This window comes from Chenopodium album, chromosome 5, assembly GCF_948465745.1.
Source record: "Chenopodium album chromosome 5, dcCheAlbu1.1, whole genome shotgun sequence".
NCBI lineage: Eukaryota > Viridiplantae > Streptophyta > Magnoliopsida > Caryophyllales > Amaranthaceae > Chenopodium > Chenopodium album.
Genome location: NC_137838.1, coordinates 66486377 through 66511194, shown reverse-complemented (window position 1 = coordinate 66511194; position 24818 = coordinate 66486377). Strand labels below are relative to the sequence as shown.

Genomic DNA, 24818 nt, shown 5'->3' with positions numbered 1-24818 from the left:
TCAAGCTACTTGCATTTTCTAGCTCTAATGGTTAAGCTGGTGGTTGAGGATTATTTAATATTGTAAGCAAGTTTCTAGATACAACCATTGGAGTTGCTTTTACTTTCATAAAAATTGGGAACTAAAAAATTACAATAGTCGAGGTTGCAATCCATTTTTGGTTCGGAACTGTCGATTCCAATCCCGTTGTGATCACTAGCAACACTTCTTAAGTTTGATGCTATGATAATTTTTCAACCTCATACCAAAAAGAAATAACACAATCTCGTTGTGATTACAAAAAATATGGCTATTTTTTTAAAATGTAATTCCCAAACTAGCTACAATATTAACTAAATAATGCAAAAATTTATTTGTAGCTAGTTTGGGAATTACAATTTTTTTTTTTTTTTTTTACCAAAATAGCCACCCAAAAAAAAAAAAAAAAATACTGATTTTTGGCATATGTATTTGTAGGTAACGTAAATGTAGATGATGATGAATACATTCAGCGAGCATGCTGTAATTAAACCTTATAAAAAATTATTATTCTATTAATTTAGTATAGAAGATCATTTGATTGCATATTGTATTTATCTAAGATAGGTGAAGATCATATTAGACTTTGAAGCTTATAGTGGGTTTAATTAAAAGAAAAAAAAGGGTCCAATTGGTAAAACACACATTTCCAAAATTTGTAAATAATTAAATGGTAATGCATTATTTAGTCAATGTTATAGTTAGTTTGGGAATTACGTTTTAAAAATAGTCATTTTGGTAAATATTTTGGTTAAAGTAGTACTTTTGGCAAAAGATCCCAAACATACAGTACTAAGTTTTTTTTTTTTTTTTTTTTTTTTTTTTTTTTTTTTTTTTTTTTTGTCATTTAGAGACATGCTATTAAGAGCAACTCAAATGGTTGTAGATAAAGACTTTTTTGTAACATTAAATAATCCCTAGCTATTAGCTTAGCCATTGGAGTTAGAAAATGCAATTAGCTTTGTCAAGCAAATTTGCTTGGAAAAAAACTTGCTAAAATAAAACAAATTACAATAAATAAAATGAAATTTATCGACCTAAATTAAGGACGTGTGATCCATTTAAATAGTAAGTTGTTAGCTAACCATTGGAGCTAAAATGACAAAGCTTAAAAGGTTATGAGGCATGACAAGTTAATTTGACAATTAGTTTTCCATTGGAGTTTCTCTAACAATATTAAAATCTTTATAGCATGACAATATATTAGTAACGTCATATAGCCAATATAGGAGGTTTGGGCAATTTGATGGGGAAATGAGATGTTTTAAAAATAGTTGGTGGGGTTAATTTAAAAAATAAAATAAAATTGTAAGTGATAATCTCCACGACAATAATTGTAAGGGGTTAATAATGTCAAATTTTCCTTTCAATTATTTTGAACAACTGCACGTTCAATTAAGACAAATCTGATTCACTTTATAAACAACAAATACTAAGGACGAAGTATGTATATGCTATAGTTTACAAACTATTGTTATCAAAATTGAATTGTATAAAGGCTACTAAAAAACTCTTTCTATTCCATGAGCAGACACCCTTTGAGCAATTTAGGGAAAAGACAGCTTACACAATCAATAAACTATTACTCACTCCGTCCCACAATTAAGTGCCTATTTTATTTTACGCGATTTTCAATGCACATTTTTTATCATTAATATTAAAATTAATAAAATTATACAAAGTTAATATTATAAAAATTAAACATTGAGACGTGTTCAACGATACTGTATTTATTTTTATACTACGTATATTTTAATGAGAATATGTAGTCAAAATTTTTATACGTTGACCATGAAATTAGTAATAGACACTCAATTTTAAAATAGAGGGAGTAGAACATAGAATTATTTAGCAAACATCACATTATCCTAATATGGATTCCTCAAAAGGCCATGCCCCCCATTTAGCTTGTAAGTGGTAAATATAAGATAAATTTGTTAGAAAGGTACTTATATATTTACTTTTTTGTGAAAAAAGACCTTATATATATATGTTCAAAGTGGTGAAAAAAGGCCTTATAAGTCACTTTTGTTATGAGGAGGGACCTTGACATCAAAATATGGCCATTGACTTTACTTTTCCGGTGTTGACCATCACCACGTGACACGTGATATGTGATGTTTTAAAAAGGCCATTTCGTTCATTTTTTCCCCACATTTTTCACATTTTCTCTCTTACTATCCCCAAATTTTTTCTCAAAATCCCTTCTCTTTCCTTAAAATCAAGAGAAAAAAAAGAAGGAAAAGACATTTTAAAACATCACGTGCATATTACATGATGGTCAATGCCGGGAAAGTGAAGTCGGCAGTCATATTCCGATGTCAAGGTCCCTCCTCACAACAAAAATAACTTATAAGGACCTTTTTCACCACTTTGAACATATAAGACCCTTTTTCACAAAAAGGTAAACATATAAGTACCTTTTAGACAAATTTTCCTAAATATAAATAACCGATTCGTGAGAGATTGTTATATACATCCGGGTGCATCATACACCCATGTGTATTTGGTTCTCATTTTAATGATTAATCATGTAATCATCAAATAAAGAGCAAAAACTAACATTGGGTAGTTGGGTGTACGGTACACTTGGGTATATATATATATAACAAATTCTACTGATTCAAATGCAAGACTCCCACAGAGTAAGCTTAAGAAATAAAACAAAACTTTTTTTTGAATCAGGTCTTATAGTATACCTATTTGTACAAGACATTTCAAATAATAAGGTATTACATTTCCCAAATCTCACGTTATTTTAACTTGAGGGGTGAGACTTGTAGTATTCTATTACTATTTGACAAATTCTATTGCTTTCTGCCAGGTAAAAAGAACTGCTTTTAGTAGCTACAAAATTGTGGCATACAATCATGCATTACTCAACAAAAAAGAGGTCTATATATTAATGTTATGGCCAAATTCAAAACACATCAATAATTAATCAATCATTTCAAAGAAATGAGTTTAATGAAGCTTAATCAAGCAACATTTCTGTTGCTATTACTAGCAACAATGCTAGCTTTTGTGAGCTCGGACTTCAGCAAGGACAAGGATGAATGTCAACAACAACTAATCAGTCTTTCATCTTGCCTCAACTATGTAACCGGCGAGGCGAAAGCACCATCTTCGCAGTGTTGCACGGTCTTGTACAAGAAGCTAAATCAGACCAAAAAGTGTTTATGCATACTTGTTAAGGATCGAAATGAGCCTAGCCTCGGCCTTAAGCTCAATGGAACTCTCGCTCTTAGGCTTCCTTCTATGTGTCATACTGTTTCGAGTTCCTTGGATTGCATAGGTATGTAACCAGCTTAGTCAGTTCATTGATAAATCACTCGAATTGTTTCTTTGATATACATATTATACATGTTCTAGATTAATTATTAGCATCATTTTGACTTTTTCTATAATTTACATGCTTCACTTTGATTGAATTTTTAATACGGAGTATATGAAAATAAATATTACGGAATAGTATGTGCAAAGGTGCTTTTAAGTCAATACAGTTGTAAGCAACTGCCATCTTAAACTTTTTATATTTATTTATTTTTTTGTGGTAAGGAAGATGACTAGCTCTCAACCCTCAGAGTTTGGTCCAATATTTGGAAATCCTTACCTGGCCTGGTAGGATTCGAACCTTAAATCTTTAGGATATGTGGTAAGAATAATAGAATACTACAAGGTGAGCCAACACTTTATTGGTACTCCAATCTTAAACTTGTAAGGAGAAATTTAGATATTCTCTTTCACTCAACATTCAGTAAAAAATTGAACACTAGCAAGATGTTTGAACTCATGTACTTGAATAAATTGGTGTGATCCTTCATATGCGTTTATAAGCTCATTCATGAATCATGATATTGACGTACATTACGTTTACCTTCGTTTGCTGTTTTGACACAGGTCTCCTTAAGTTGAACCCTAAATCTCCTGAAGCTCGAATTTTCATTGAATCAGCCAATATTACTGGAGGTGACTATTGCTACTAGTACTACATTATCATTAAGTAAAGAGTGATATTGTTAGAAACATCATGCATGCTTATAAACAAGAAAATGATATAACAATAGAAAAACATTAATTATACTGATTTGTGCGTGATTTTGTCATAAATTCTTAAATTTATTCCATTTTAGAAAGTTTATTTATTTTATATGTAGTTCTAAGAGTTACATATATCATTACCCAAACAGAAAAAGTAAATTATAGTCATTACCGTGATTTTAAATTCAACTTTAATTAACAATGCTCCAGTACAATTTATCTTCGAAGATGAGACTATTATAAAAGGACAGAAGAAGTAACAATTTTTATGGAGTATTTGACATGTACTTAAGTGTTAAACCTCAAATTTTTGCTGAATATATGACTCTTATGGTGCTTCTTGCAGCTGATGCTATTGGTAATGATCCCACAAGTTCCAGCTCCAATGGCAGAAAGCCGAATATATGGCGTAAAATGATGATATATGACGCATTTTTTCTTATGTGTTTCTTTTCGATGTTTCTATTCAATCTGTAGTAGAGTACTGACGCTATTCCAATCTTTCTGTTAATCTACTATGTTTATATACGTTTCCCTATTGATGTTCACCAGACACCAGTTGTACCCGTATATTATTGACACCGCCAATTATGAATCATAATACGGAGTAGTTAATAAAATACCTAACAACAGGATCAATTTATATTGCATATACCATATACACTAAATTAATATTGTCATATTGTTTCAAAAACATATTTAAACACAAAAGACTTTTTTGTCAAAAAAAAAAAGACTTTATAATCAGCTATGCAATTTAACTTTGTCTTCTTTGAAAAGTTATAATGGTTGTTCATACAACAAACAGAGCATTAACAGGCCAAAATCTAGTAAATATCTAAGATCAACTATTTTGGATCATCTATCTCTCTTCATCCCTCAAAAGTAATATTGATATTGTTATACAACCTAAGCTATCGTGAAACATTGAGCTTCATACATGTATTATAAAGAACTTAAGATCTCAAGGATATCAATGGGGGGTAAACAGCAAGATGTTAAAAATACAAGAAAACTAAGAAAATTGAACAGAGAAAAGCATCAGATTTCTCCTCTATAGCCACCACCACCAAAATAATCCTTTCTCGAATTAACAAGCTGTTGTGTCTTCTGATGCTCCAATTTTGGACAATTTTGGATCCTGTGACCAAGCCCCCCACAATACGAACATCCTTGGACTCCACTTGCATCCACAAGGTCCTCTAAATCATCCATTGGGTCATCAAGTTCAGCCAATACTGGCGGTATTCTCTGCTTGGCTTCTTGCAGAAGATGCTTCAAATCAAGCAGTGTAGTCTCACTCTGGTTTCTATTTATGAATGTTGTTGCAATTCCTGTTTTCCCACATCTTCCTGTCCGACCTATACGATGGACATAATTCTCAATCTCAGCAGGCATGTCATAGTTGATAACATGCTGAATATCGGGAAAATCCAGCCCCTTTGAGGCAACATCAGTGGCAACTAAGACATCTTTATTTCCAGCTTTGAAAGATTTTATGGCATATTCTCTATCCTCCTGATCTTTGCCACCATGGATGGCAACTGCTTCAACCCCTTTCAGAAGGAGATACTCATGGATATCATCCACATCGGCTTTGTTTTCGCAAAATATAAGAACTGGGGGCGGTGTCTTTTGCAAACACTCTAGGAGGTAAACAATTTTGGCCTCCTGCTTCACATACTCAACTTCTTGAATGACGTCAAGATTAGCAGCCCCAGCTCTACCGACATTTACAACGATAGGCTTAACCAATGCACTTCTAGCAAAATTCTGGATCTTTGTTGGCATAGTGGCAGAGAAAAGGACAGTCTGCCTCTGAGCTTTAAAATGGTCAAAAACTTCTCTGATGTCATCCTCAAATCCTAAATCGACCAGTCGATCAGCCTCATCCAAGCATAAATATCTAAGGGGAAAAAAAAAAATTGTTAGGGCCTTAATAGAGGATAGTTCTGTCATAAAAGCAAAAGGACAATCAACTCATGCTGCACATTCAGAATTAAGGTAGTTAAAGATATGTTGGAAAGCCATGTTCCATATAATCTGCACCTTCGGCAATCAACCACACCAAAAACAAGAATTATGTCTTTCTTCCAACACCCATGTCAACAGCATCAGTCAAATACTAAAGTCCAATATTTTGGGCTTGGGGTAACCCAAAGGAAGATTCATGTTCATGGCTCACTACCCAACATGTTAAGTCGATAAGTAACTAGCAACCAGCAATAACCAATAACACATGAGACAAGCTATGACCCACACAACTATCGATTCTATATTGACATAACAGGCCAGTAACATACAAGCAACCATCTTAACAATCCCTTCCCCCCACCCCCTAAGAAAGATTTGTAATTGGCATTTTCATTCAGTGATATAAACATTTGTATTTTGTGACAAGTACTCATGATCTCCAGCAAAGATAATGCTTTGAATCATCTCATATATGGTTAATGACTGAATTTTGGTTTACTCTGTTTGCTCACCGACTAATATATTCTCTACGATATTCATTTTGACTCAAACGCTTATTACTCATTAATAAATTTTATGCAGCAGTTATATAACTATTATCAGGTGCTATGTGTTTCACCTCATGCTAAAATATATACAGGAGGAAAGAAATATCATTTGTGCCCTCAAACAAATAAAACCATCCTACTAAAATATTTGTCAAAAAGACAGAAATAATCACATTTCACCTCAAGCTAAAATCAAGCACACTTTTAGCAACTAAATCAAGAAAGTATACTTCATATTCAAAACCTACGAAGTAGCCTCAGACAATAAACAGAAGAGCCAAGAACAGCAGAACTATTCACCCAAACGATCTGCATATCCTCTATGATGTGCCAACAGATCCCCATAAACATCAGCTTCTCCATTCTCCCTTAAAAGTTCATGCTAAAATTTTTGCATCTAAAAGGATCATTAGATCTCTAGTTGGTCTCAACATAGGACTTGGTAACCTCATAACCGTAAAGCACCTTCACTATCACAAAAACAAAACCACCAGATTGTTGTCTTTTTTTTTTTTTTTTTTAGACAGTGGCTATAAAAAGAACAAACAAACAAGATAATTAACTTCTTCGCATCTGTCCTGCTACTAAGTGTGCTGGTTGAACAAGATCCCTCTGCACCTTCAAGCAAACTAGGAAGTCAATCTTTGTTGCCATGAGTCGTATCTCGTCCACTATACTCCTTAAAGTTAGCGGAGCCTGGGATGGATTGATAAGTGCCCTTATTACCCGCTCACAATCTGACTTGATGACTATGTTGCGGTACTTCATCATATTCTCCTTGAGTGCCCAAAAAATCGCATAACCCTCTGCTTGGATTGCATCCTGTGCTTGAATCTTCCTGGCTTCTCCCTGAACCTCTTGACTGCTGTCTTCTGTCTGCCATGCCACGGCTGCAGTCCAGCTCGGTCTATCTTTATATTTCTTCTTCTTCCACGCTGCATCCACTATGATTGAAATCCTGGAATTGATCGAAGGTGTACCTGCAGAAAAGATTAGAGGAACTAAAGCTCCTTGAAAGCTTTGCTGTGGTTGCTGTTGCAAGCGGTCCTCCTCCCTTAGCTTTGAGGCTCTAAGCCAACTACGAGCATGTACCTGCGCTAAATCCAAGATTGACCTTGGACTAACACTCATGCCTCTGAAAATAATCTCATTTCTATGTAGCCAGATTGCATACAACAACACCAAGATTTTTTCTGAGACCATACCCTCCTGCTCCAGCTTAAAAGAGTACCAAATCAGGTCCATGAGCCACTGCTCCAAATGAACATGATTGTTTACCTCTGTCCGAATACCTAACCATCCCCACCAGGCTCTCTTCACTGCCTCACAGTCCCTAAACAAATGCTCAACTGTTTCCTCCGTTATATTGCAAAACACACACCTTTCCTCCATCAATAGTCCTCTCTTCCTTAGATTTTGCTTTGTGGGGAGCTTATTTCTAATCACCTTCCAGCCAAAAAGCAGTATCTTCGGCCACAACCTTACTCTCCAATATTTGCCCACTACCTCCCGCTCTCTCTTCCTCAAGCTGACTCCAGTTTCCTGATTTTATAGAGTATCTACCTCTGCTGTCCGGAATCCAAACTTTACAATCTTTTTTATCCGAGGGTAAGCAAATGCTTAAAACCTTTCTAGCGTCCTCTTCTGCAAACGCTTTCCAGATTAGAGCAGAGTTCCATATATTCTGAGGGGTGATCAAATCTGAGACCATTCTTACTTCCTCACATCCATCAAATTCCCGCATAGTTACCTTCTCTCTACCATGTCCTGTCGAATATCAATATCTTTGCCATCCCCTACTGAAAACCCAATGTTTTCCTCATCTCAAAAGCAGCTTTCACTATGCTTCTAGTCTCAAAACGCCTTCCCTTCTTTCCAGATTGGATTCAAGCGGTGCAGCACTTTTTCAAAACTGGTCACATGCTTCGGGAGACCAATAGAACTTTCCTAGCTTTTATCCCGAAATGTGAATCTCCGGAGAGGGTAGGGGACTTTAGACCAATTGGCCTATGCAACTCGCTTTATAAAATCATCTCAAAGTGCATGGTCAACAGGTTGAAACCAATCCTCAAGGAGGTCATAGGTGTGTTCCAGAATGCCTTTATCCCAGGCAGAATGATGGTGGATAACTGCTTCTTAGCTCATGAAATTTTAAATGAAGTAAAACACAGAAAGAAGGGAAGGCGTTTTGAGGATATCCTAAAAGTGGACTTAAGCAAAGCTTATGATAGGGTAAGATGGGACTTCCTTATGATGATCTTGAAGAAAATGGGGTTACCAGAGGCATGGATAGGGTGGATTTATGAGTGCATCAGCACGGTTAGCTATTCGGTTCTGGTGAATGGTGAACCCTCAAAGTTCTTCATCCCTAAGGTGGGTCTGAGGCAGGGGGATCCACTTTCGCCATATCTGTTCATTATTCTAATGGAATGTCTGTCACTTAAGTTTCGTCGCCTTGAAAGCCTGGGGAAATTGCAGGATATTAGGGTTGCTAGAAGGGCACCCTCAATATCCCACTTATTCTTCGCAGATGATGCTTTATTTTGCTTCAAGGCAACTCCAGAAGCGATAAGAACTGTTAAGGAAACCTTGAATGCTTTTTGTCACCTTTCAGGAGAAGCGATCAATATGCAAAAATCATCTATCATCTTCAGTCCTAATACACCTACAAGGTTTGTTAGGATTTTAAGACAGCCTCTAGGAGTGAAGAGTACTAAGGAGTTGGGTAATTATCTAGGTTGCCCCATGGATGTGGATGGTAGGACTTCCTCGAAAGTTAAATTCCTGCATGACAAGGTCTCTAAGGTAATTTCAGCTTGGAAGTTTTCGCATCTCACAATGGCAGGAAAACTTATTCTGATTAATGGGGTGTTGATTGCCTCTCTTCAACATGTCTTGTCGATTTATAGGTGCCCAAAAGTCCTGTCTAATGCAATCATGTCCCTAATCCTAAGATTCCTTTGGACCAACTCAGAGAATTCGAAACCTATTCATTGGGCAAGAAAGGAGGTTGTTTGCAACCATAAATCCAATGGAGGCTTGGGGATAAGGAGTGTATTGCATCTAAACAGGGCTTTACTTCTAAGACAAGGGTGGAGAATGGCTAATAACCCGGGGCTTCTTGTAAGCAGAGTCTTCACAGGGAAATATGGAGCGGAGCTGATCCTATTACCTTGGGCTACAAAGGAAGGATACCAAGAACCACCAGATTGTCACCTCTAGGTTCATTTGGTGTTATTCAGGCAAACAGTATGTTGTTTGAGGAACTAATTAGAGTGTTATTCAGGCTTCTATTTTGTGCCTATATATTTGAATAACTTGAATCATCACATGGTATACAGTTAAAATAAGGATGCATACCTCTCAAGCATCCAGATTCCAGACATCTGAGAAACTAAAACACGGCTTAAGACATGGAAAAGATTCTAAATGTCTTTGGTTTTGTGAAAACTACTACTGAGAGAGTTGCTAAAAAGAAAAGAGAAAACTAAAATGAACAGAACACTGTCCGAGGCTGTAAGGATCCAATGAATGCTACAGTTCAACGAGTTAAATAAGGTTATAAGATTTCAGGAAAACTAAGGGAAATTTAGGAGATGACTTGATCAATTCACTTCATGGTGTTGAGTTCTAACTATAGCAAATATGTTTATGCAGAACACAAGCTAATACTAAAAATGAAACATCTCCAGTTCACAGTCATGGTTGAATAATTATGAACTGGGAAGTAACTCATACATTCAATGGCCTATCACTCAATTTCATGAGTCTTAATATGATGTATCTCAGATATTTCCAGCTATCTACTCAAAATTTCATTTATGGCCGTTTTGATTCAATTCTACTTCACAATAAATGAGTGAAGATGTAGCCAATTATAAATGATAGGATTGAATCCCACAAGGTACATGGATGACCTTGTTCCATAATTATTAGAGCCTAATTACCAAAACCATTGAAAAAAAGAACCCATCAATCAGAAACCCCCAGAACAAACCAGAAAATATAAACAAGAAATACATGCCTATCTAAGCATCTCCATAACTTAATTTGAACAGAAAACACCTACAAGTTGATTATTCATCAATTTGTTACATAATTCTACACATAAATTAAAATGATTTCCTCAAGAGAGAATTAGAAACAGGAAGGGTGTTGGGGCATGTACATGACAAACAATAGGAGGGAGTGGATAACACAAAACCTGCATTAACAAGTTTTAAACAACCTTCATGGACCCCATAAATAATAAAATTTTAAAGTATCTAAACACAAAAACCAAATCATGATCATTGATCCAGACAGCAATTTAGAAAACACTAAAATTACGAGCAACAGAGCAACTAGATATATCTCAGCCTGCCCTTACAACACATGCAAGACCCTGAAAAACCATGCTCCAATTTGTAAGCGTAAATTTCAATTTCAGCCAACAGTTGAACCCTAACACTTACCCCAGAGACCCCAGAGGGCCAGAGGGGATGACAAGATGCAGGACAAAGTACTTACACAACTCTGCTCCTTAATCCAAACAACAAAATTACGATCAACTGTCATACCATGACATTATCTTAGGAATCTCTTCAAAGATGGTTATATGTTTCACTTCAAGGGAGAAAAGAGGAAAGTGGGCATTCTGCAGAAAGTATATAACACACAACACAGGAGGATATTCATACAGGAATTTAAAAAGATTCAAAATCTTACCTGCAGTTATCCAGATTCATTTTCTTCTTGGCAAGCATATCCTTGAGCCTCCCTGGAGTGGCAACAACTATATGAACACCCTGCTTGACAACGTCCAATTGTGATTTCATATCCACCCCTCCAATGCACAGCAATGGTCTCAGTTCTGGCCATCCAGCCTTCTTAAGCGGAATCAGAAACTGCTCCACAACCTCGTAAGTCTGCCTCGCAAGCTCCCTAGAAGGGCAAACTACAAGCCCAAACGGGCCTTCTCCATGTTCAAGAGGCATCATTTCCTCCTCCTGCAGGGCCAACATTATGAGGGGCAAGACAAAAACCAATGTCTTCCCCGAACCAGTAAATGCAATACCAATCATGTCTCTACCAGACAAAATAACAGGAAGCCCTTGCACTTGGATTGGTGTGGGTTGAAAAATGCCCTTCGATTTTAACTCCTCCAATACAGGTTCAGGAAACCTCATCTCCTTAAAAGTCTTGATAGGCGGCGGAGGGTCATCACCATCAACAATAATATGCCATTGCTTCCGAATGGTGTCACACTGCTTCTTCGACATCCTCCTTATGGCTAAGGGAGGTTTCCACCCAGTCCAAAGAGGCTCTGTGTATGTTATACCTTTTGCCAGCTCACGAACCGACATCAGGGATTTCTTGTCTGAAAGATTCTCAATCATTTCCTTTTCTTGTAGGACAATTTGCTCTGTGGCACTGATCTCCGGAACATCTTTCTTTAATTGTGTAGCTTTAACTAGAAGACTGGGCTTAGCCTCCTCGGTCTTCTCTTTCTCAGATTCAACCTCATTTGTGTTTGATTCTTTCCCCTTCTGAAGTATTTTTTCTTTTAACATAGCCCTTCGCTTATGAACGGGGATGTATTCCTCATAGTTATCATCCTCTGCGATTTCCATATTTTCTGAAACACCTAATAATTTAGAATTTTTCACCAAATTGAAAGGAGCAATAACAATAAAATGAGATTTGCACAAGAGAGATAAATAAATAAATAAATAAATAAATAAATTGACAGACTTTAATCACAATCTAAAAAGTACTTCATAAACTATTATAATTGTTCTTCAAAATCCCATATTATGGAACCAATTTACAATAATGTATAACCTATAAGGGAATAAATAGCTCAAAAGATATATAGAATTCACAGCATAACAATGAAAGTGAAGACTCTACAACAACCTTTTCTCTACTGACTCTACATAGCACTCAAAATTATATAGGCTTTCAATTCAATCTTCTTATACACAGCTAAAATGCGAGGGACCCTCGGTTAATAAGGCTGATACACAAACTAGCCTTCAAAAACAAGAGAAAACCACTACTTCAAGTAGCATTTTTACCCTACACCTAAAACCACTACTTAAAATAGCGGTTTTCCTCTATTTTAGTAGTTTGTATTTCAGCCTTATAGCTTGAATTTTCCCCTAAAATACAAAGTTTTTTCTTGGAGTCTTGGACTAGTTAGTCAATGCAAATCCGTAGAGCTGTCAAAAACCGACCCGAACTCGTGAATCCGAACCGTTTTGAACTGTTCCGAAAAGGAACCGAACCGCTAAGAACCTGTTATTTTAAAACCATAAACCGACTCGACCCGATTTTTAAAAACCTGAAACTGAACCGATCCGAATGTTTGAGAACCGTTAATGAACCGTACCCGATATCATGCCAAACTGATACAACCCGAAACCGAGAACAACCCGAACCGAGTACTTTTGAACCCGATAGCAACCCGACCCATTGTAAACCGAAACCGTTTGAACCCGACAAAAACCCGATAAACCCAAAGCGTTTACAACTTGTAACTGGTTAGGATTGAACCGTTTATAACCCGTAATAAGTTATGATCGAATCATTTACAACCCGTAATCGGTTATAACCGAACCGTTTATAATCCGTAAGTCCGTAACCCGTTATGATCGTACAATTTTTTTTTCTTTTTTTTTTGGGTATATTTATCAATAGCAAAACAAAAGGGTTTAATTTGAATTATAAAGTATTTATATTGAAAAGGTTTGGAATTTTGATGTCATTGAAACTCTTATGCTACAATATTATCGTCCTCTAATGAGTAATGACTTATGAAACACTATATTGTATTAAAAAAAATTTAAAATCTAAATCAAAAGCTAACTCTAGATTTGTTATTATTATTTGATCCTTAAAATCATTATACAAAAAAGGGACATAAAGTTAAACAACTAATTAATACTCCATATGATCAACTAGAATAACTAATTAAAGAATATTGAGGATATACTAGACGATATACGTTAACGAAACTCGTTTAAAACTGGCAAAACTAGTTGATTACAACCCGAACCGATTAAGACCCAATATGTGTTGACCCAAAACCCACTTTAAACTGACAAACCCCGTTTTTAAACCAACCGAATTTAACCCGAACCGATTATGACCCGAACCAATTATAACCCGACCCGATTAGAATCCGACCCGAAAAGAAACTGTAATAAAAATAAACCAAACCGAAATTATTTAAAACCGACCCGAACTGACCCGTTAATAATTCCAACCCGTAAAAAACCGACCCGTTAGAAACCGAAAACCGATAAACTGAACCCAAAACTGAAACGAAAACTCGATTGACACCCCTACAAATCCGGTAACGAACCGAGTGACAGATTGCAACATCTTAGTAGAGCCAATATTGATAAAACAAAGGTTGGGTGCAACTTTAAAGGTATAAACCAAAGTCTTCCACAAACCGGTCCCTAAGCCAGGGCAAAAGGAGCGGCCGTGTAAGCCCGAGGAGAAAAGGTCGAATTTCATAGTTTCATCAAAATCATGAAGGATTATAAACAATATATTAGCAACCAAATTTGACTCAATTATCAAATTAAGCTCGAAAAATCGCATGAAATTCTACTAACTTAAGCGTATCAACGTAAATTGCAAATCTAGATTATAGCATCAAAATCACTCGTTAATATCTTTCATAGCAACAGTAATTATAATTAATAATAAATAATTCAATAACCTACTTTTGAAGAACCCTAGATTGACTGTACTGAACTAAATTAACGATAAACCCTAGATTTTGAAATTGATATTCAATGATTAAAAAAGAAAAAAGAGAATATATTTTACCTCAGAAACTGCTTCAATGGCGAAGAGAAATTCCAGAAACTGCTTCAATGGAGAGCTCGGAGCACGCTTCAATGGAGGAGAGAGGGAGCGAAATGCAGCGTAAAGTGGAAAAAATTATTAAAAATAAAAAATCATAAGACGAAGATTAATGACAATGCGTATAAATAATATTTGCCGTTGGATGTAATATGTGGCGGTCAGATTATTAATATAACGGATTTTTCACCAAATACCACTTTGTAATACACCATATAACCTTCAGTTTTATGGAAATGTCACAACATGCCATTAATGACTAACGGAGGTTAACACCGTTAGTCATTAAGGTTAATAATGCCACGTGGCAGCTTGTGATTTGTTCCCTTCTAAATAATTTAATTTTAAAATAATTATTTAATTAATTATTGAAAAAAAAAAAAAAAACCTACCACCACCAACGTTCCCCCAGCGAGCCACCACCAACGACACCCCCTGTCAGCCACCACCAACGAAGCCCCTCGCCGGTGCGGAATCTGACCAGGACCTCCGCCGGCGCTCCTCCTCTTCCCCTGAACTGTCGTGCCTCCCTCGAAAACTCCATTGAATCACCTCAAAAACCCCCTACCTCACTCGAAAAACCCGTCCCCTAAACACCGGTTGACGTCGAAACCCCCCTCCCCCGCGTTGGCGAACGAATTCGCCTTGTCCCGATGCCATCTCCACCCCATTGAACCACCACGTATGCCGAAACCCTAAAACCAAAATCTAGGGTTTCGATTTTGGTGTTTTGGGGTTTCGTGGTGGTGGTTTTCGGCAAGTTTCGTGGTGAAGGTTAGAGGGGTTAATCGGGGATGGGATGGAGGTTTTCGGCCGTTTTGCGAAGGTTAGAGGGGTTAATCGAGGCCGGGATGGAGGTTTTCGGTGATTTGCGAAGGTTAGAGGGGTTTTTCGAGGCTGGCTGGTGTTTTAAGGGTGGTGGTTATGGTGGTTTCGGGGGTAGGATTTGGGTCAAGGGATGATTTCGAAGTTGGACTTAGATCGGCGGGGTGGTTGTTTGTATTGGGGGGTTCCGGCCGGCCGATTTCGAGGGTTTAGGGTGGCGGCCGGCCAGTTTTAGGTGGGCCTAGGGTAAGGGTTAGGGTTTCGTGGTGGCTTGGGGGGTGGGTGGTGGGTGGTGGGTTTTTTTCATTTTTTTTTTTACATATTTTTGTTTTTGTTTTAACTTTTTTTATTTGGACCAATTATTGAGTGCCACGTGGCATTATTAACCTTAATGACTAACGGTGTTAACCTCCGTTGGTCATTAATGGCATGTTGTGACATTTCCATAAAACTGAAGGTTATATGGTGTATTAGAAAGTTTTTGGTGGTATACGGTAAATTAAGCTTAAACTCAGTGGTATTTGGTGAAAAATCCGTTAATTTAATTGACCAGGTTGTTAAATTTACCATAACCTCCTTATTATGGTTTTAATTACTTTATCCGTTTTTTGTTTTTTATTATGCATCACTTTCTTTTTTTTTTTTTTTTGAGGAAAGCCGACCAAAACGACTAAATATTATTAGAGTTCAAAACAAAATCCAACGCAACTACATCTTCAACCACACTTGGACAACTCCCAACCCACACTCTAGTAGAGTACTCTAGCGGGGAAAGGTGAGCCATAGCATGGGCTACACTATTAGCTTCCCTAAAAACATGAGTAAAAATAATACTATCAAAAAACATAGCAATCAACTTAATTTCTTTAGCTAACAAACCAAGGAAAGAGCCATCATAACGGGTTACAAGTTTTAATTTAAATGATTATTATTATTATTATTTTTTTTTTTTATTTTTTTTTTTGCTCGGAGTTAATAATTTCCCTCTATTTCTTTCAATATAATCTGTCATCTATCTATATATTATACTAAAAGACAAGCGCCTCAATGTGAGATTGACAAATGTCTCTTTATGATTCGCTGTCTTTTTAAATTTTTAAATTTTTTATTATACATTTATGTTTCCATATAAAAAAATATTCTAAATAACTAAATAAACTATTATAGTAAAGTCTAGCAATATTATTTCTAAAATAGTGTTAGGATTATTTTTGGGAATTGCCTTTATTAATAGCATACTAGCATAGAGTGATATTTCTTTGCTCATTAGTCATAATGTTATCAGTTACTATAATAGATGGTCGTGAAAATGGTCAGAGCATCTATTATAGTAAAGTCTAGCAATGTTATTGTGACATAATGAACAAAGGAAAGAATTATACAAGTATTTCATATTACATAATACGAGCATAATGGTAAGAACATCTATTATAGTAAAGTCTAGAAATATTATTTCTTAAATAAATAAATAAATAAAAAGTCTACAAATATAATGGTAGCATGATACGGTAAAAATAAAATATTCAAAAAATACATTAATAATAAAATATTCTTAAAATATTCAATTCAAATCATAGTATTCAAATAATAAAATAAGATACAATTTTTTTTTTTTTTTTTTTTTGTATTATCATCTATATAAATAATAGCCATAGTCATAACATATATGTCTTTATATTTTTCATTTCAAGGCCATATTATATATCTATATTATGGAAAGATTAATATATTGTTCTTCAATATGACATTCACTATGATATTTGACCATACCCCTCTTAAAGAATCATGGTGAATAAATTAATTTAACTTTGATTAAAAAAAAAATATATCTAATAATTTAATTTTAGATTAATGTAGAGTCTATGAATTGTTAATATACAATTTATTGAAATTTTTTTTGAGGGGAATACAATTTATTGAATTTAAATTAACTTAGATTAAAAATATATATCTAATGTAATTTTTTCTTAAAAAAGAGTTAAACAATATTTTCCTAACAATAATTATGCCAAAAATTTACGCATATATAATAATTAAAGATTTCGCACACTTTTAAAATATTATTTTTCTATAACCATTAATTTTTCATATTTCCTTACTAATTTAATGCTAATATTCAAAATTTAAATAATTATAGCATAAGAATACATATCCATAAAAAAATATATTTACATATATGATTGGGTAGTTGATGAAATAATTTGTCTTTTATTCTTAAAAATCTTAAAAAATATCTTTCATTCGTATAAAAATTTACCAAATCCATATCTATATATTTGTGTTGTATATTCTATCAGTTATTGATTGGTTGTATGGATATTATGTACTCCGTAATTGTTTTTGACACAATGATTTGCTTAGGAAAAATGTATATAGTGGTGGGTCAAATATAAGGTAAGTTATTATTGTGTCTAAAATTTGGTGAATACAACGAGTAAAACAAATATTCGATTGTATAGCTGCTTATGTTAAGAAAATTTTAGTTTATATCTATGGGAGGTAGGAAAGATTTAGTTTATATCTCTTATAATTATGTGAGTATTATTCATTTATTTTTCAATTAAACAAATAACATTATATAAAAAAAGGAAATAAAATAAATCCAAATGACAAAATTAATTTGTTAGTAAAAATGAACCCTTTATTACTAATTGAATTATGTTAGTTTTTTTTCCCTACATACGGGATTAATAATACCTTATTCAAAAAATCAATAAGTTGATTTATAAATCGTGCATCGCACGGGCACTATGCTAGTATCATCTAAAATATTTTGGATTTTATTAGGAGTATCTGACAAAAATTCCTAATATTTGGTGCATTGAAAACTCAAAAGACTTTTTGATATCTATAGTGTGAAAGAGAAAGTCCATTACTATTTTTCATTACAAGCTGATTCATTCATGTAACACCCTAGAAATTCCTTTCCTTAAAATACCTCTTTTACCCTTTTAAAAATACGGAATAGGAATATCTAAGACATTATCGTCACCGTGAAAACGGCTAAGGCAACTATCAAAGATACACAACGGAAGACTTAAAATCAAAACCATTCAAAATAAGTCAACTTAAAAGTCAACAAACGAAAGTAAAGTTTAAAACCAAAACAAACGAAGTCAATTAAAATCAAACTACAACTTGGAACCATTAAAGGCCCTTATTCAAACCAAACCAAATCCAAATCCTTGCGTTAGTCCACATATAAAATAACACCATGAATATTCAATGCATAAAACACATCGTAAACTAATATAAACTAGCATGATTCGCTCTTCACTCATGCCCCGTCAAAAATATGCTATAATATCTGAAAAGCTTATCTCTACTTGCTTCCACTACTCTCCATTAAAAATGGGTCATCATAGGGCCAAGATAAAGACATGGCCAAAGCACACAAACACACACAATCAGCAAAGCTGAGTACATAAGCGTAATTAAACACTCTAACATGCTTTCACCTATCAACACACACACACTTACCTCCATGCACCTGTTTACAAGCACACACAGCATTCAATAAGACTAATTATCTAGACATTAAATAATTTATTTAGCGTTGATTACGCATCGAACGTGTTTCCAACTCTACCTCCCCAAAATAAATTGAGATTAACTGACACGGGAGCTAACCATGCCAGCGACAAAACCACACATAGGTGGCGGAATTCCTGCACATAATAATAAATAAAAAGGAATGTATAGCGTCCTGTACTCCATTAGAAGTTATGGTTAAATATAAAACCCCATAACTCCCCCCATATGTTCTTACTCAAGGTATATACGTTCCAAGAGTTTTGGTGCGTAATCTCTTTCACTTTACGTTATTTACATATTATTAGTTTTGGTGATGACTCTCAAAGCATAATGATTCAATCAACAACAATTATTCAATCAAACAAACATACCAATTTAATTCGTGAATATTTAGTGACCACATAATATTTAATGTTGAACCCTTTTTAATTCTACCTCAGTCAAAGACACCTTAAACGCATAAAGCGCCAAAAATCCTATCCCTCGGTGTTAAAGCCACCTTAAGTGCACAAAGGCACCAACATACAATTTATTCCTTGTGTACGTAGACACTTATATAGCTCCTTTCCCATGCTTAAAGTATCAATAAAAATTATATGAGCCATAATAAAATTCTTTTTCAATATTCCAAGCCAAATTAAACATGTAGTTTAATTAAACATGCATTCTAACATGCCATAAATAAAAGTGTAGTCCATATAATCATGCCAAAATATAATTTTCCAATCCATAAACCATCATAAATAAATCATGCTTCACATTTCAATCACCAACACTAATAATTCACAATTCCAATCATAGACCTTTGCATGATACTACTTGTAATTGATTTAAATCAAGCCTAGCATAATACTACACCACCAAAATATACTAAGTACGCGAACGTACCTCAAATAAGCTCTTAAAATAACCGAGTACTCTACAAAAATTCTCGAACCAAGTCTCCTACATAAAGGGACAATAATACTATATTAATTACCCTTGTATACACAATATCCAGCAACTTAAACTCACTTTAAATAACTTATAATAATCTGAAAATTATTTTAAAACCCCTAATTAAACTCCTTTTTAATGGGTAATCACACCCTTTTATTAAAATCACAATTATTCTACTTTAAATAAAATTCCAGCATTTTAAACTAATCAAAAACCCTTTAAAACTTCATCAAAATACATCTTTATACTTAAATTATCAATAAAAACATTAAATTATCTCTTAACCTTTAAACTCAAGGATAAAATTTAAAGCATAAAAAAAACTTCGTTAAAAATCAAAAACTGCCCAAAAATCATATTTAGAGGCTGAATTTGGCCACGAGAGGGTGGTGCTCAGTGAGTCTTTCTTAGAACGTAATTTCCACACGAAAAACATCACTTTTTTTTTATTATTTATTTATCAAAATCGGATGAGTTCAGAACCTGATCGGGATTAAAACGAGATTAATATTAACGAACGGAAATCTAATAATTAAAACACGAATTTACGTGTTCAAAATAATCTGGAATTAAGTTAAACTAATCAGTAGTTATAATCACCAAAATTTCAAAACATCATTACTATAAAAGCCCTAAATCAATTGTTCATAAAAACCCTAAAATCATGATTTTCAATAATTAAAAACCCTAGGTTATAAAATTTACAAAATCTGAAAATTATAAAGTTTAATCATCAAAAATACAATTTGATACTAATTAAATTAATTTCAAACAATAAAATCAAAACCCATAAATCAATAATTATAATTACACAAATTAATAAAACAAAGGAGAAAGAAAATAAGACTAACCTTTTTGTGTGGGAATTTTTGGGGATTCATGGGGTATTTATAGAGTAGAGAGTGTAGGGTTAAATTTGGGCTTATAAAAATGTGGGCTTAAGTTATGGGTTTTGGAATGAGTTATTCCAATAAGAATGTGTAGGAATAATTTACATTGCCCAATAATTAATAAACGTTTGGCCTAAAATATATTTTACTCTTTATAAAATCTTATATTTAAATTATTTTAACCCTTTAAAATATTTAATTAAAATACTTGAGCCCTTAACAATACATTTTATTAATACTTAAATACTTTATAAAAATACATAAAAATACGGGGTATTACAATTCATAAATGTTGAGCCTAGTGACGGATCTAGGAATGTTGGAATGGGGGTACGGTGTAAAAAATTCGGCTTGTGAAAATACGAAATTAAGTTGACTAATTAAATTTTAATTATTATTTTTTTTAATTGTTTTCACCATCTTATTATTCATTGAATGTATTACTTAACTAAAATAGAACTAATACTCCTTCTTACAATAATATAATGTAATAGTTCATAATTTAAGGTCATACACTTAAAAAACAAAAACATAAAAGTATATTGATTACCCTAATTATAGTTTAGAACTAATAATGCACGCACTCTTATTTTAATTTTATATTATGAGAAATTATTTGACAATCATAGAATATTAACAATATATATGAAATATCAAGTAAGATATTATATTATTATTTATAATAATTGATATTTGAGGGTAGTATTATATGTTCAAGTATTGACTTTAAAATAAGCATCGTACTTCATATTAGTATAAACTCTAGAAGTGAAGGAAAAAAAAAAAATTGAGAAGACAAAAAAAAAGTTATTACTATGATTAATACAATTTTTTTTAATAAAAAAAAAGGATTTGATTTAAGTATTTGAATGAAAAAGAAGAAGAAAGAAATAAGGAAAAAAAACACCGCAAAGCAAATACAAAGTATTAACAATAAATAGTAATTTTGGTAAAGTGAACAAAACAGAACTGTTATTCAAGATTCAAGTAGGTGGTCTCTTTTCTTTTCACTCTACAACATGGCCATCAGATCACATGCTTTCTATGACAGTACCTAAGAGACCAGTTGTTTGTAATAACATGTCTCTTTGGTTAATAGATTTTTTTTTTTTTTGGGAGAATGGGGGTACAGTTGTAACTCTATGTACCCCCTAGATCCGCCACTGGTTGAGCGAATAGAATAGAACCAAGATACATACGTACATTGTTAGTTTAGATGAACTACTACGAGAGGGGGGGTGAATGGTAGTAAGTTCCAATCGTGAAACTTATGTGGAAATTAAAAACAAAACATAAAAGGAACTTAAAAACACAACAAGTTTTACGAGGAAACCATCCAGTGCCTAGCTGGAAGTAAAACCTCGACCTTATTGGGACTTATAAACAAATTCCACTATAATAGGCAACTCTCCTAGTATAACCTATTACACAGACCTTTGATTTGCAAGTTCCACCATGGACACTTGCCACTTGATGGGACACCTCCTACCAGACCTAAGACACTTCCTAGGTACCTTTTTCCCCTTAACCCAGGACACTTCCTAGCGGTGACTCAAGACACCTCTCAGGTTCCTTTCTCGACCCAAGACACACTCAGGTTCCTTTCTCTCTATGCAACCCAAGACACACTCAGGTTCCTTTCTCGCTATGCAACCCAAGACACACTCAGGTTGACTCACTACCACTTGAATTTTAGAGAATTCAAACTCATACACTCAAACGTGAATTTGTAGAGAATTCACAATCTCACCCCAAAACACAAAATACTCAAACCCTTTTTTCCCATTACAAGATCTCATCGAATAACTCTAAATACATATCTATGAATAAAGAAATAAAACTAATATTTTGGACAATCGAGATCTGTCTATAACTCACTGGACGTACTGTAACCAAAACCTGATAGGAACTTTGACCGGGAGGACTAACTTAGCTTCGTGGTGAAGGATGAAACCATTAAGCACGACCACTACACTTCGTCAACCTCAACTTTGAATGAATACATATGAGCATATTTATAGTACACTCGAATTATTCATTTCATCTTGAAAAAGATAGATTTTCTGAAAAGATAAGTTTAAAAGATATTTTCTAAAAATCAGTTTTTCGAAAATATATCTTTTTGTTAGGAAATAAAATCTGTCAATAATAATAAGACAAACTTAACATAAAATCAGATTTTATTCCAATCTTATTTTTTTTAAAAAAATACTTTTTAAACAAAATTATCTTTTTCCAAAAGGAATTTATTAGAAGATAAATATCTTTATTCAGTAAAACCAAATCCCTAAAAGATATGCACGTATTAGGTAAATATATATCATTAAAACCGACTTTTAACGACATGCATACTTAAGTTCCTATTAGGTTCCTGAACTCTAACAGTCTCTGAGTTCCTCACAAGTCAGTTACTCTAATTTCATTGATTGTCTGGAGTTCACCTTAGGTTCTATATAGACATGTTCCAAACCAACTTTTATGTCCAACATACTTACATGAATCTTAGAGCAATATACTTCTATTTCTCTGTCTTCATGTTGCTTCTCTGAAACTCTTGTTTTGGAATCCTATAGTCTTGATATATTCTGGATCTTAGGGTTTGCCCCAGCATTACACCGGAACCAGGTCGTTACAACCCGTTGGCCGTTGCGAAGTTCCTGTTAGGAAATTTCTTGAAGTTCCATTTCTGGAACTCTTCTTCTAACTTTACTTGTATCTTCATGGATCTTCTAAAGTTCCTCTATTTCAGTTCCTTCTTCAACTCCCAGAATTTACTAAACCTGCAAACATCACAACACTAGAAAATCCTTATTAAATGGAAGTTTGCTGAATCATAACTATCATCATCAAAACCTCATAAGGGTCAACAAGTTGCCCCTTTTTGATGATGACAAACTGAACAAACTTATGAGGATAACAAAGTAAAACAGAAGGTTAGTTTTTTCATTTATAAAACCAATAAAGAAAACTAAACTAAATTAAAAGACTCCTACACATACATGACCTATATATGCATAGGATACTTACCTCGTGAAGCTAACATATGTAAACACCTATTTACATAGTTACCTTCATGAATCCTTCGCCATCATCATGCTCATCAACCATCACTCATCATTGCGCTTGTTCCTTATATTGCTTATCATATATTACTCAAGTTTCTTACATATATACCTGTCATTACCCAGGTTCCTTGTACCCTGTTCCAAGCATAATTTGTTCTTTCTATGCACAACTAAACAAACATGTTAAATAGATAATCATCATTAGTTTATAATCATTAAAACCTAATTACTCAACATACATGTTATCAAACTAAAAAGGGCAACGAAGTTAACCCAACAACAAACAAGAACATACATAATGAAAATTACACCATGACACACATTGATATGACACCTATATATCATCGTAGAGCATGCATCGCAAAGCCAAAAGATGCATGATCGATTGATATATGATCGTGCTCGTGCAGTGTAATCCAAAATCATTATTGGCATTCGTAGTGAGACCCAACACCATAACACTTCAATGTTGTATACGGACAACACTCACGTTTACACGGGGTACATGGTTGTCTTGGAAGCTCCACACAACTAACACATACTTCGTATGTTGGTAGGAAAAGAATTCGGGTTCGGGTTTCGATGACATGCTAGTTTAGGACAACATTCGCAGTCATCACAGGAATGCCCTTCATGTTCCTCACAATCTGTGCACACGTTGTTAATACATATGCTAATTCTTGGAAATTGATTTTGGCACACCCTTTATTGATTTTGGCTCACCTCTATGTGAGAAGAGCATAGAAAACTGTGCTCTCACATAGGGTTATGCCAAAACCAATTGGGGGTGTGCCAAAATCATTTCCCTAATTCTTCACTACAAGGTGTAGTAGGATATTTTGCGCTCACATATAGCATTTGCACCATCACTGTCGAAAATACTGGTACTTCGTATAATATTAGTACGAAAAATCACTATATATGTAAAAAAATATTACTTTATAGGATTTTTTTGTAAAAAACTACCTTTTAAACTCCAGATTTTGCGAAAAACTACCCTAAAATTAAAATGTTGTAATTAACTACCTTATAAAATATAAAACTTTGTAATTGACTACCTTCTACCGGAATGACACATATGACTTTTATTTCCCGACGTTGACCATGTCACGTGACCCTTTAAT

The 24818-nt window shown here is 34.1% G+C and overlaps 2 protein-coding genes across 3 annotated transcripts; one reads left to right on the top strand and one right to left on the bottom strand.

Annotated features, from left to right (window-relative positions):
- The first annotated feature begins 2902 nt into the window (after positions 1 to 2902).
- On the top strand, positions 2903 to 4605 carry LOC145630877 (non-specific lipid transfer protein GPI-anchored 14-like). Its single transcript, XM_081683006.1, has 3 exons — positions 2903 to 3313; positions 3919 to 3987; positions 4406 to 4605. Exons 1-3 carry the CDS (start codon positions 2977 to 2979, stop codon positions 4534 to 4536), a joined length of 537 nt encoding a protein of 178 aa, XP_081539132.1. The 5' UTR covers positions 2903 to 2976; the 3' UTR covers positions 4537 to 4605.
- Positions 4606 to 4796: 191 nt separating this feature from the next.
- LOC145632181 (DEAD-box ATP-dependent RNA helicase 35-like) lies at positions 4797 to 14537 on the bottom strand. Of its 2 annotated transcripts, none has more exons than XM_081684491.1 (3): positions 14406 to 14537; positions 11289 to 12198; positions 4797 to 5965 (listed from the first exon to the last, which is right to left on the bottom strand). In XM_081684491.1, the coding sequence occupies exons 2-3, from the start codon at positions 12191 to 12193 to the stop codon at positions 5101 to 5103; spliced, it is 1770 nt and encodes a 589-aa protein (XP_081540617.1). In that variant the 5' UTR covers positions 12194 to 12198; positions 14406 to 14537; the 3' UTR covers positions 4797 to 5100. The 2 variants fall into 2 exon arrangements, with proteins under 2 accessions (XP_081540617.1, XP_081540618.1); XM_081684492.1 differs by having other exon boundaries at positions 11289 to 12207; positions 14406 to 14533.
- Positions 14538 to 24818: the final 10281 nt, after the last annotated feature.

Excerpts from the sequence above, each read along its gene's own strand:
- LOC145630877 (XM_081683006.1), top strand. The coding sequence starts at position 2,977 with ATGAGTTTAATGAAGCTTAATCAAGCAACATTTCTGTTGCTATTACTA. Across the intron at positions 3,314-3,918 it reads GAGTTCCTTGGATTGCATAG|GTCTCCTTAAGTTGAACCCT; the intron begins GTATGTAACCAG and ends GTTTTGACACAG. Across the intron at positions 3,988-4,405 it reads ATCAGCCAATATTACTGGAG|CTGATGCTATTGGTAATGAT; the intron begins GTGACTATTGCT and ends TGCTTCTTGCAG.
- LOC145632181 (XM_081684491.1), bottom strand. The coding sequence starts at position 12,193 with ATGGAAATCGCAGAGGATGATAACTATGAGGAATACATCCCCGTTCAT. Across the intron at positions 5,966-11,288 it reads ATGAATCTGGATAACTGCAG|ATATTTATGCTTGGATGAGG; the intron begins GTAAGATTTTGA and ends TTTTCCCCTTAG.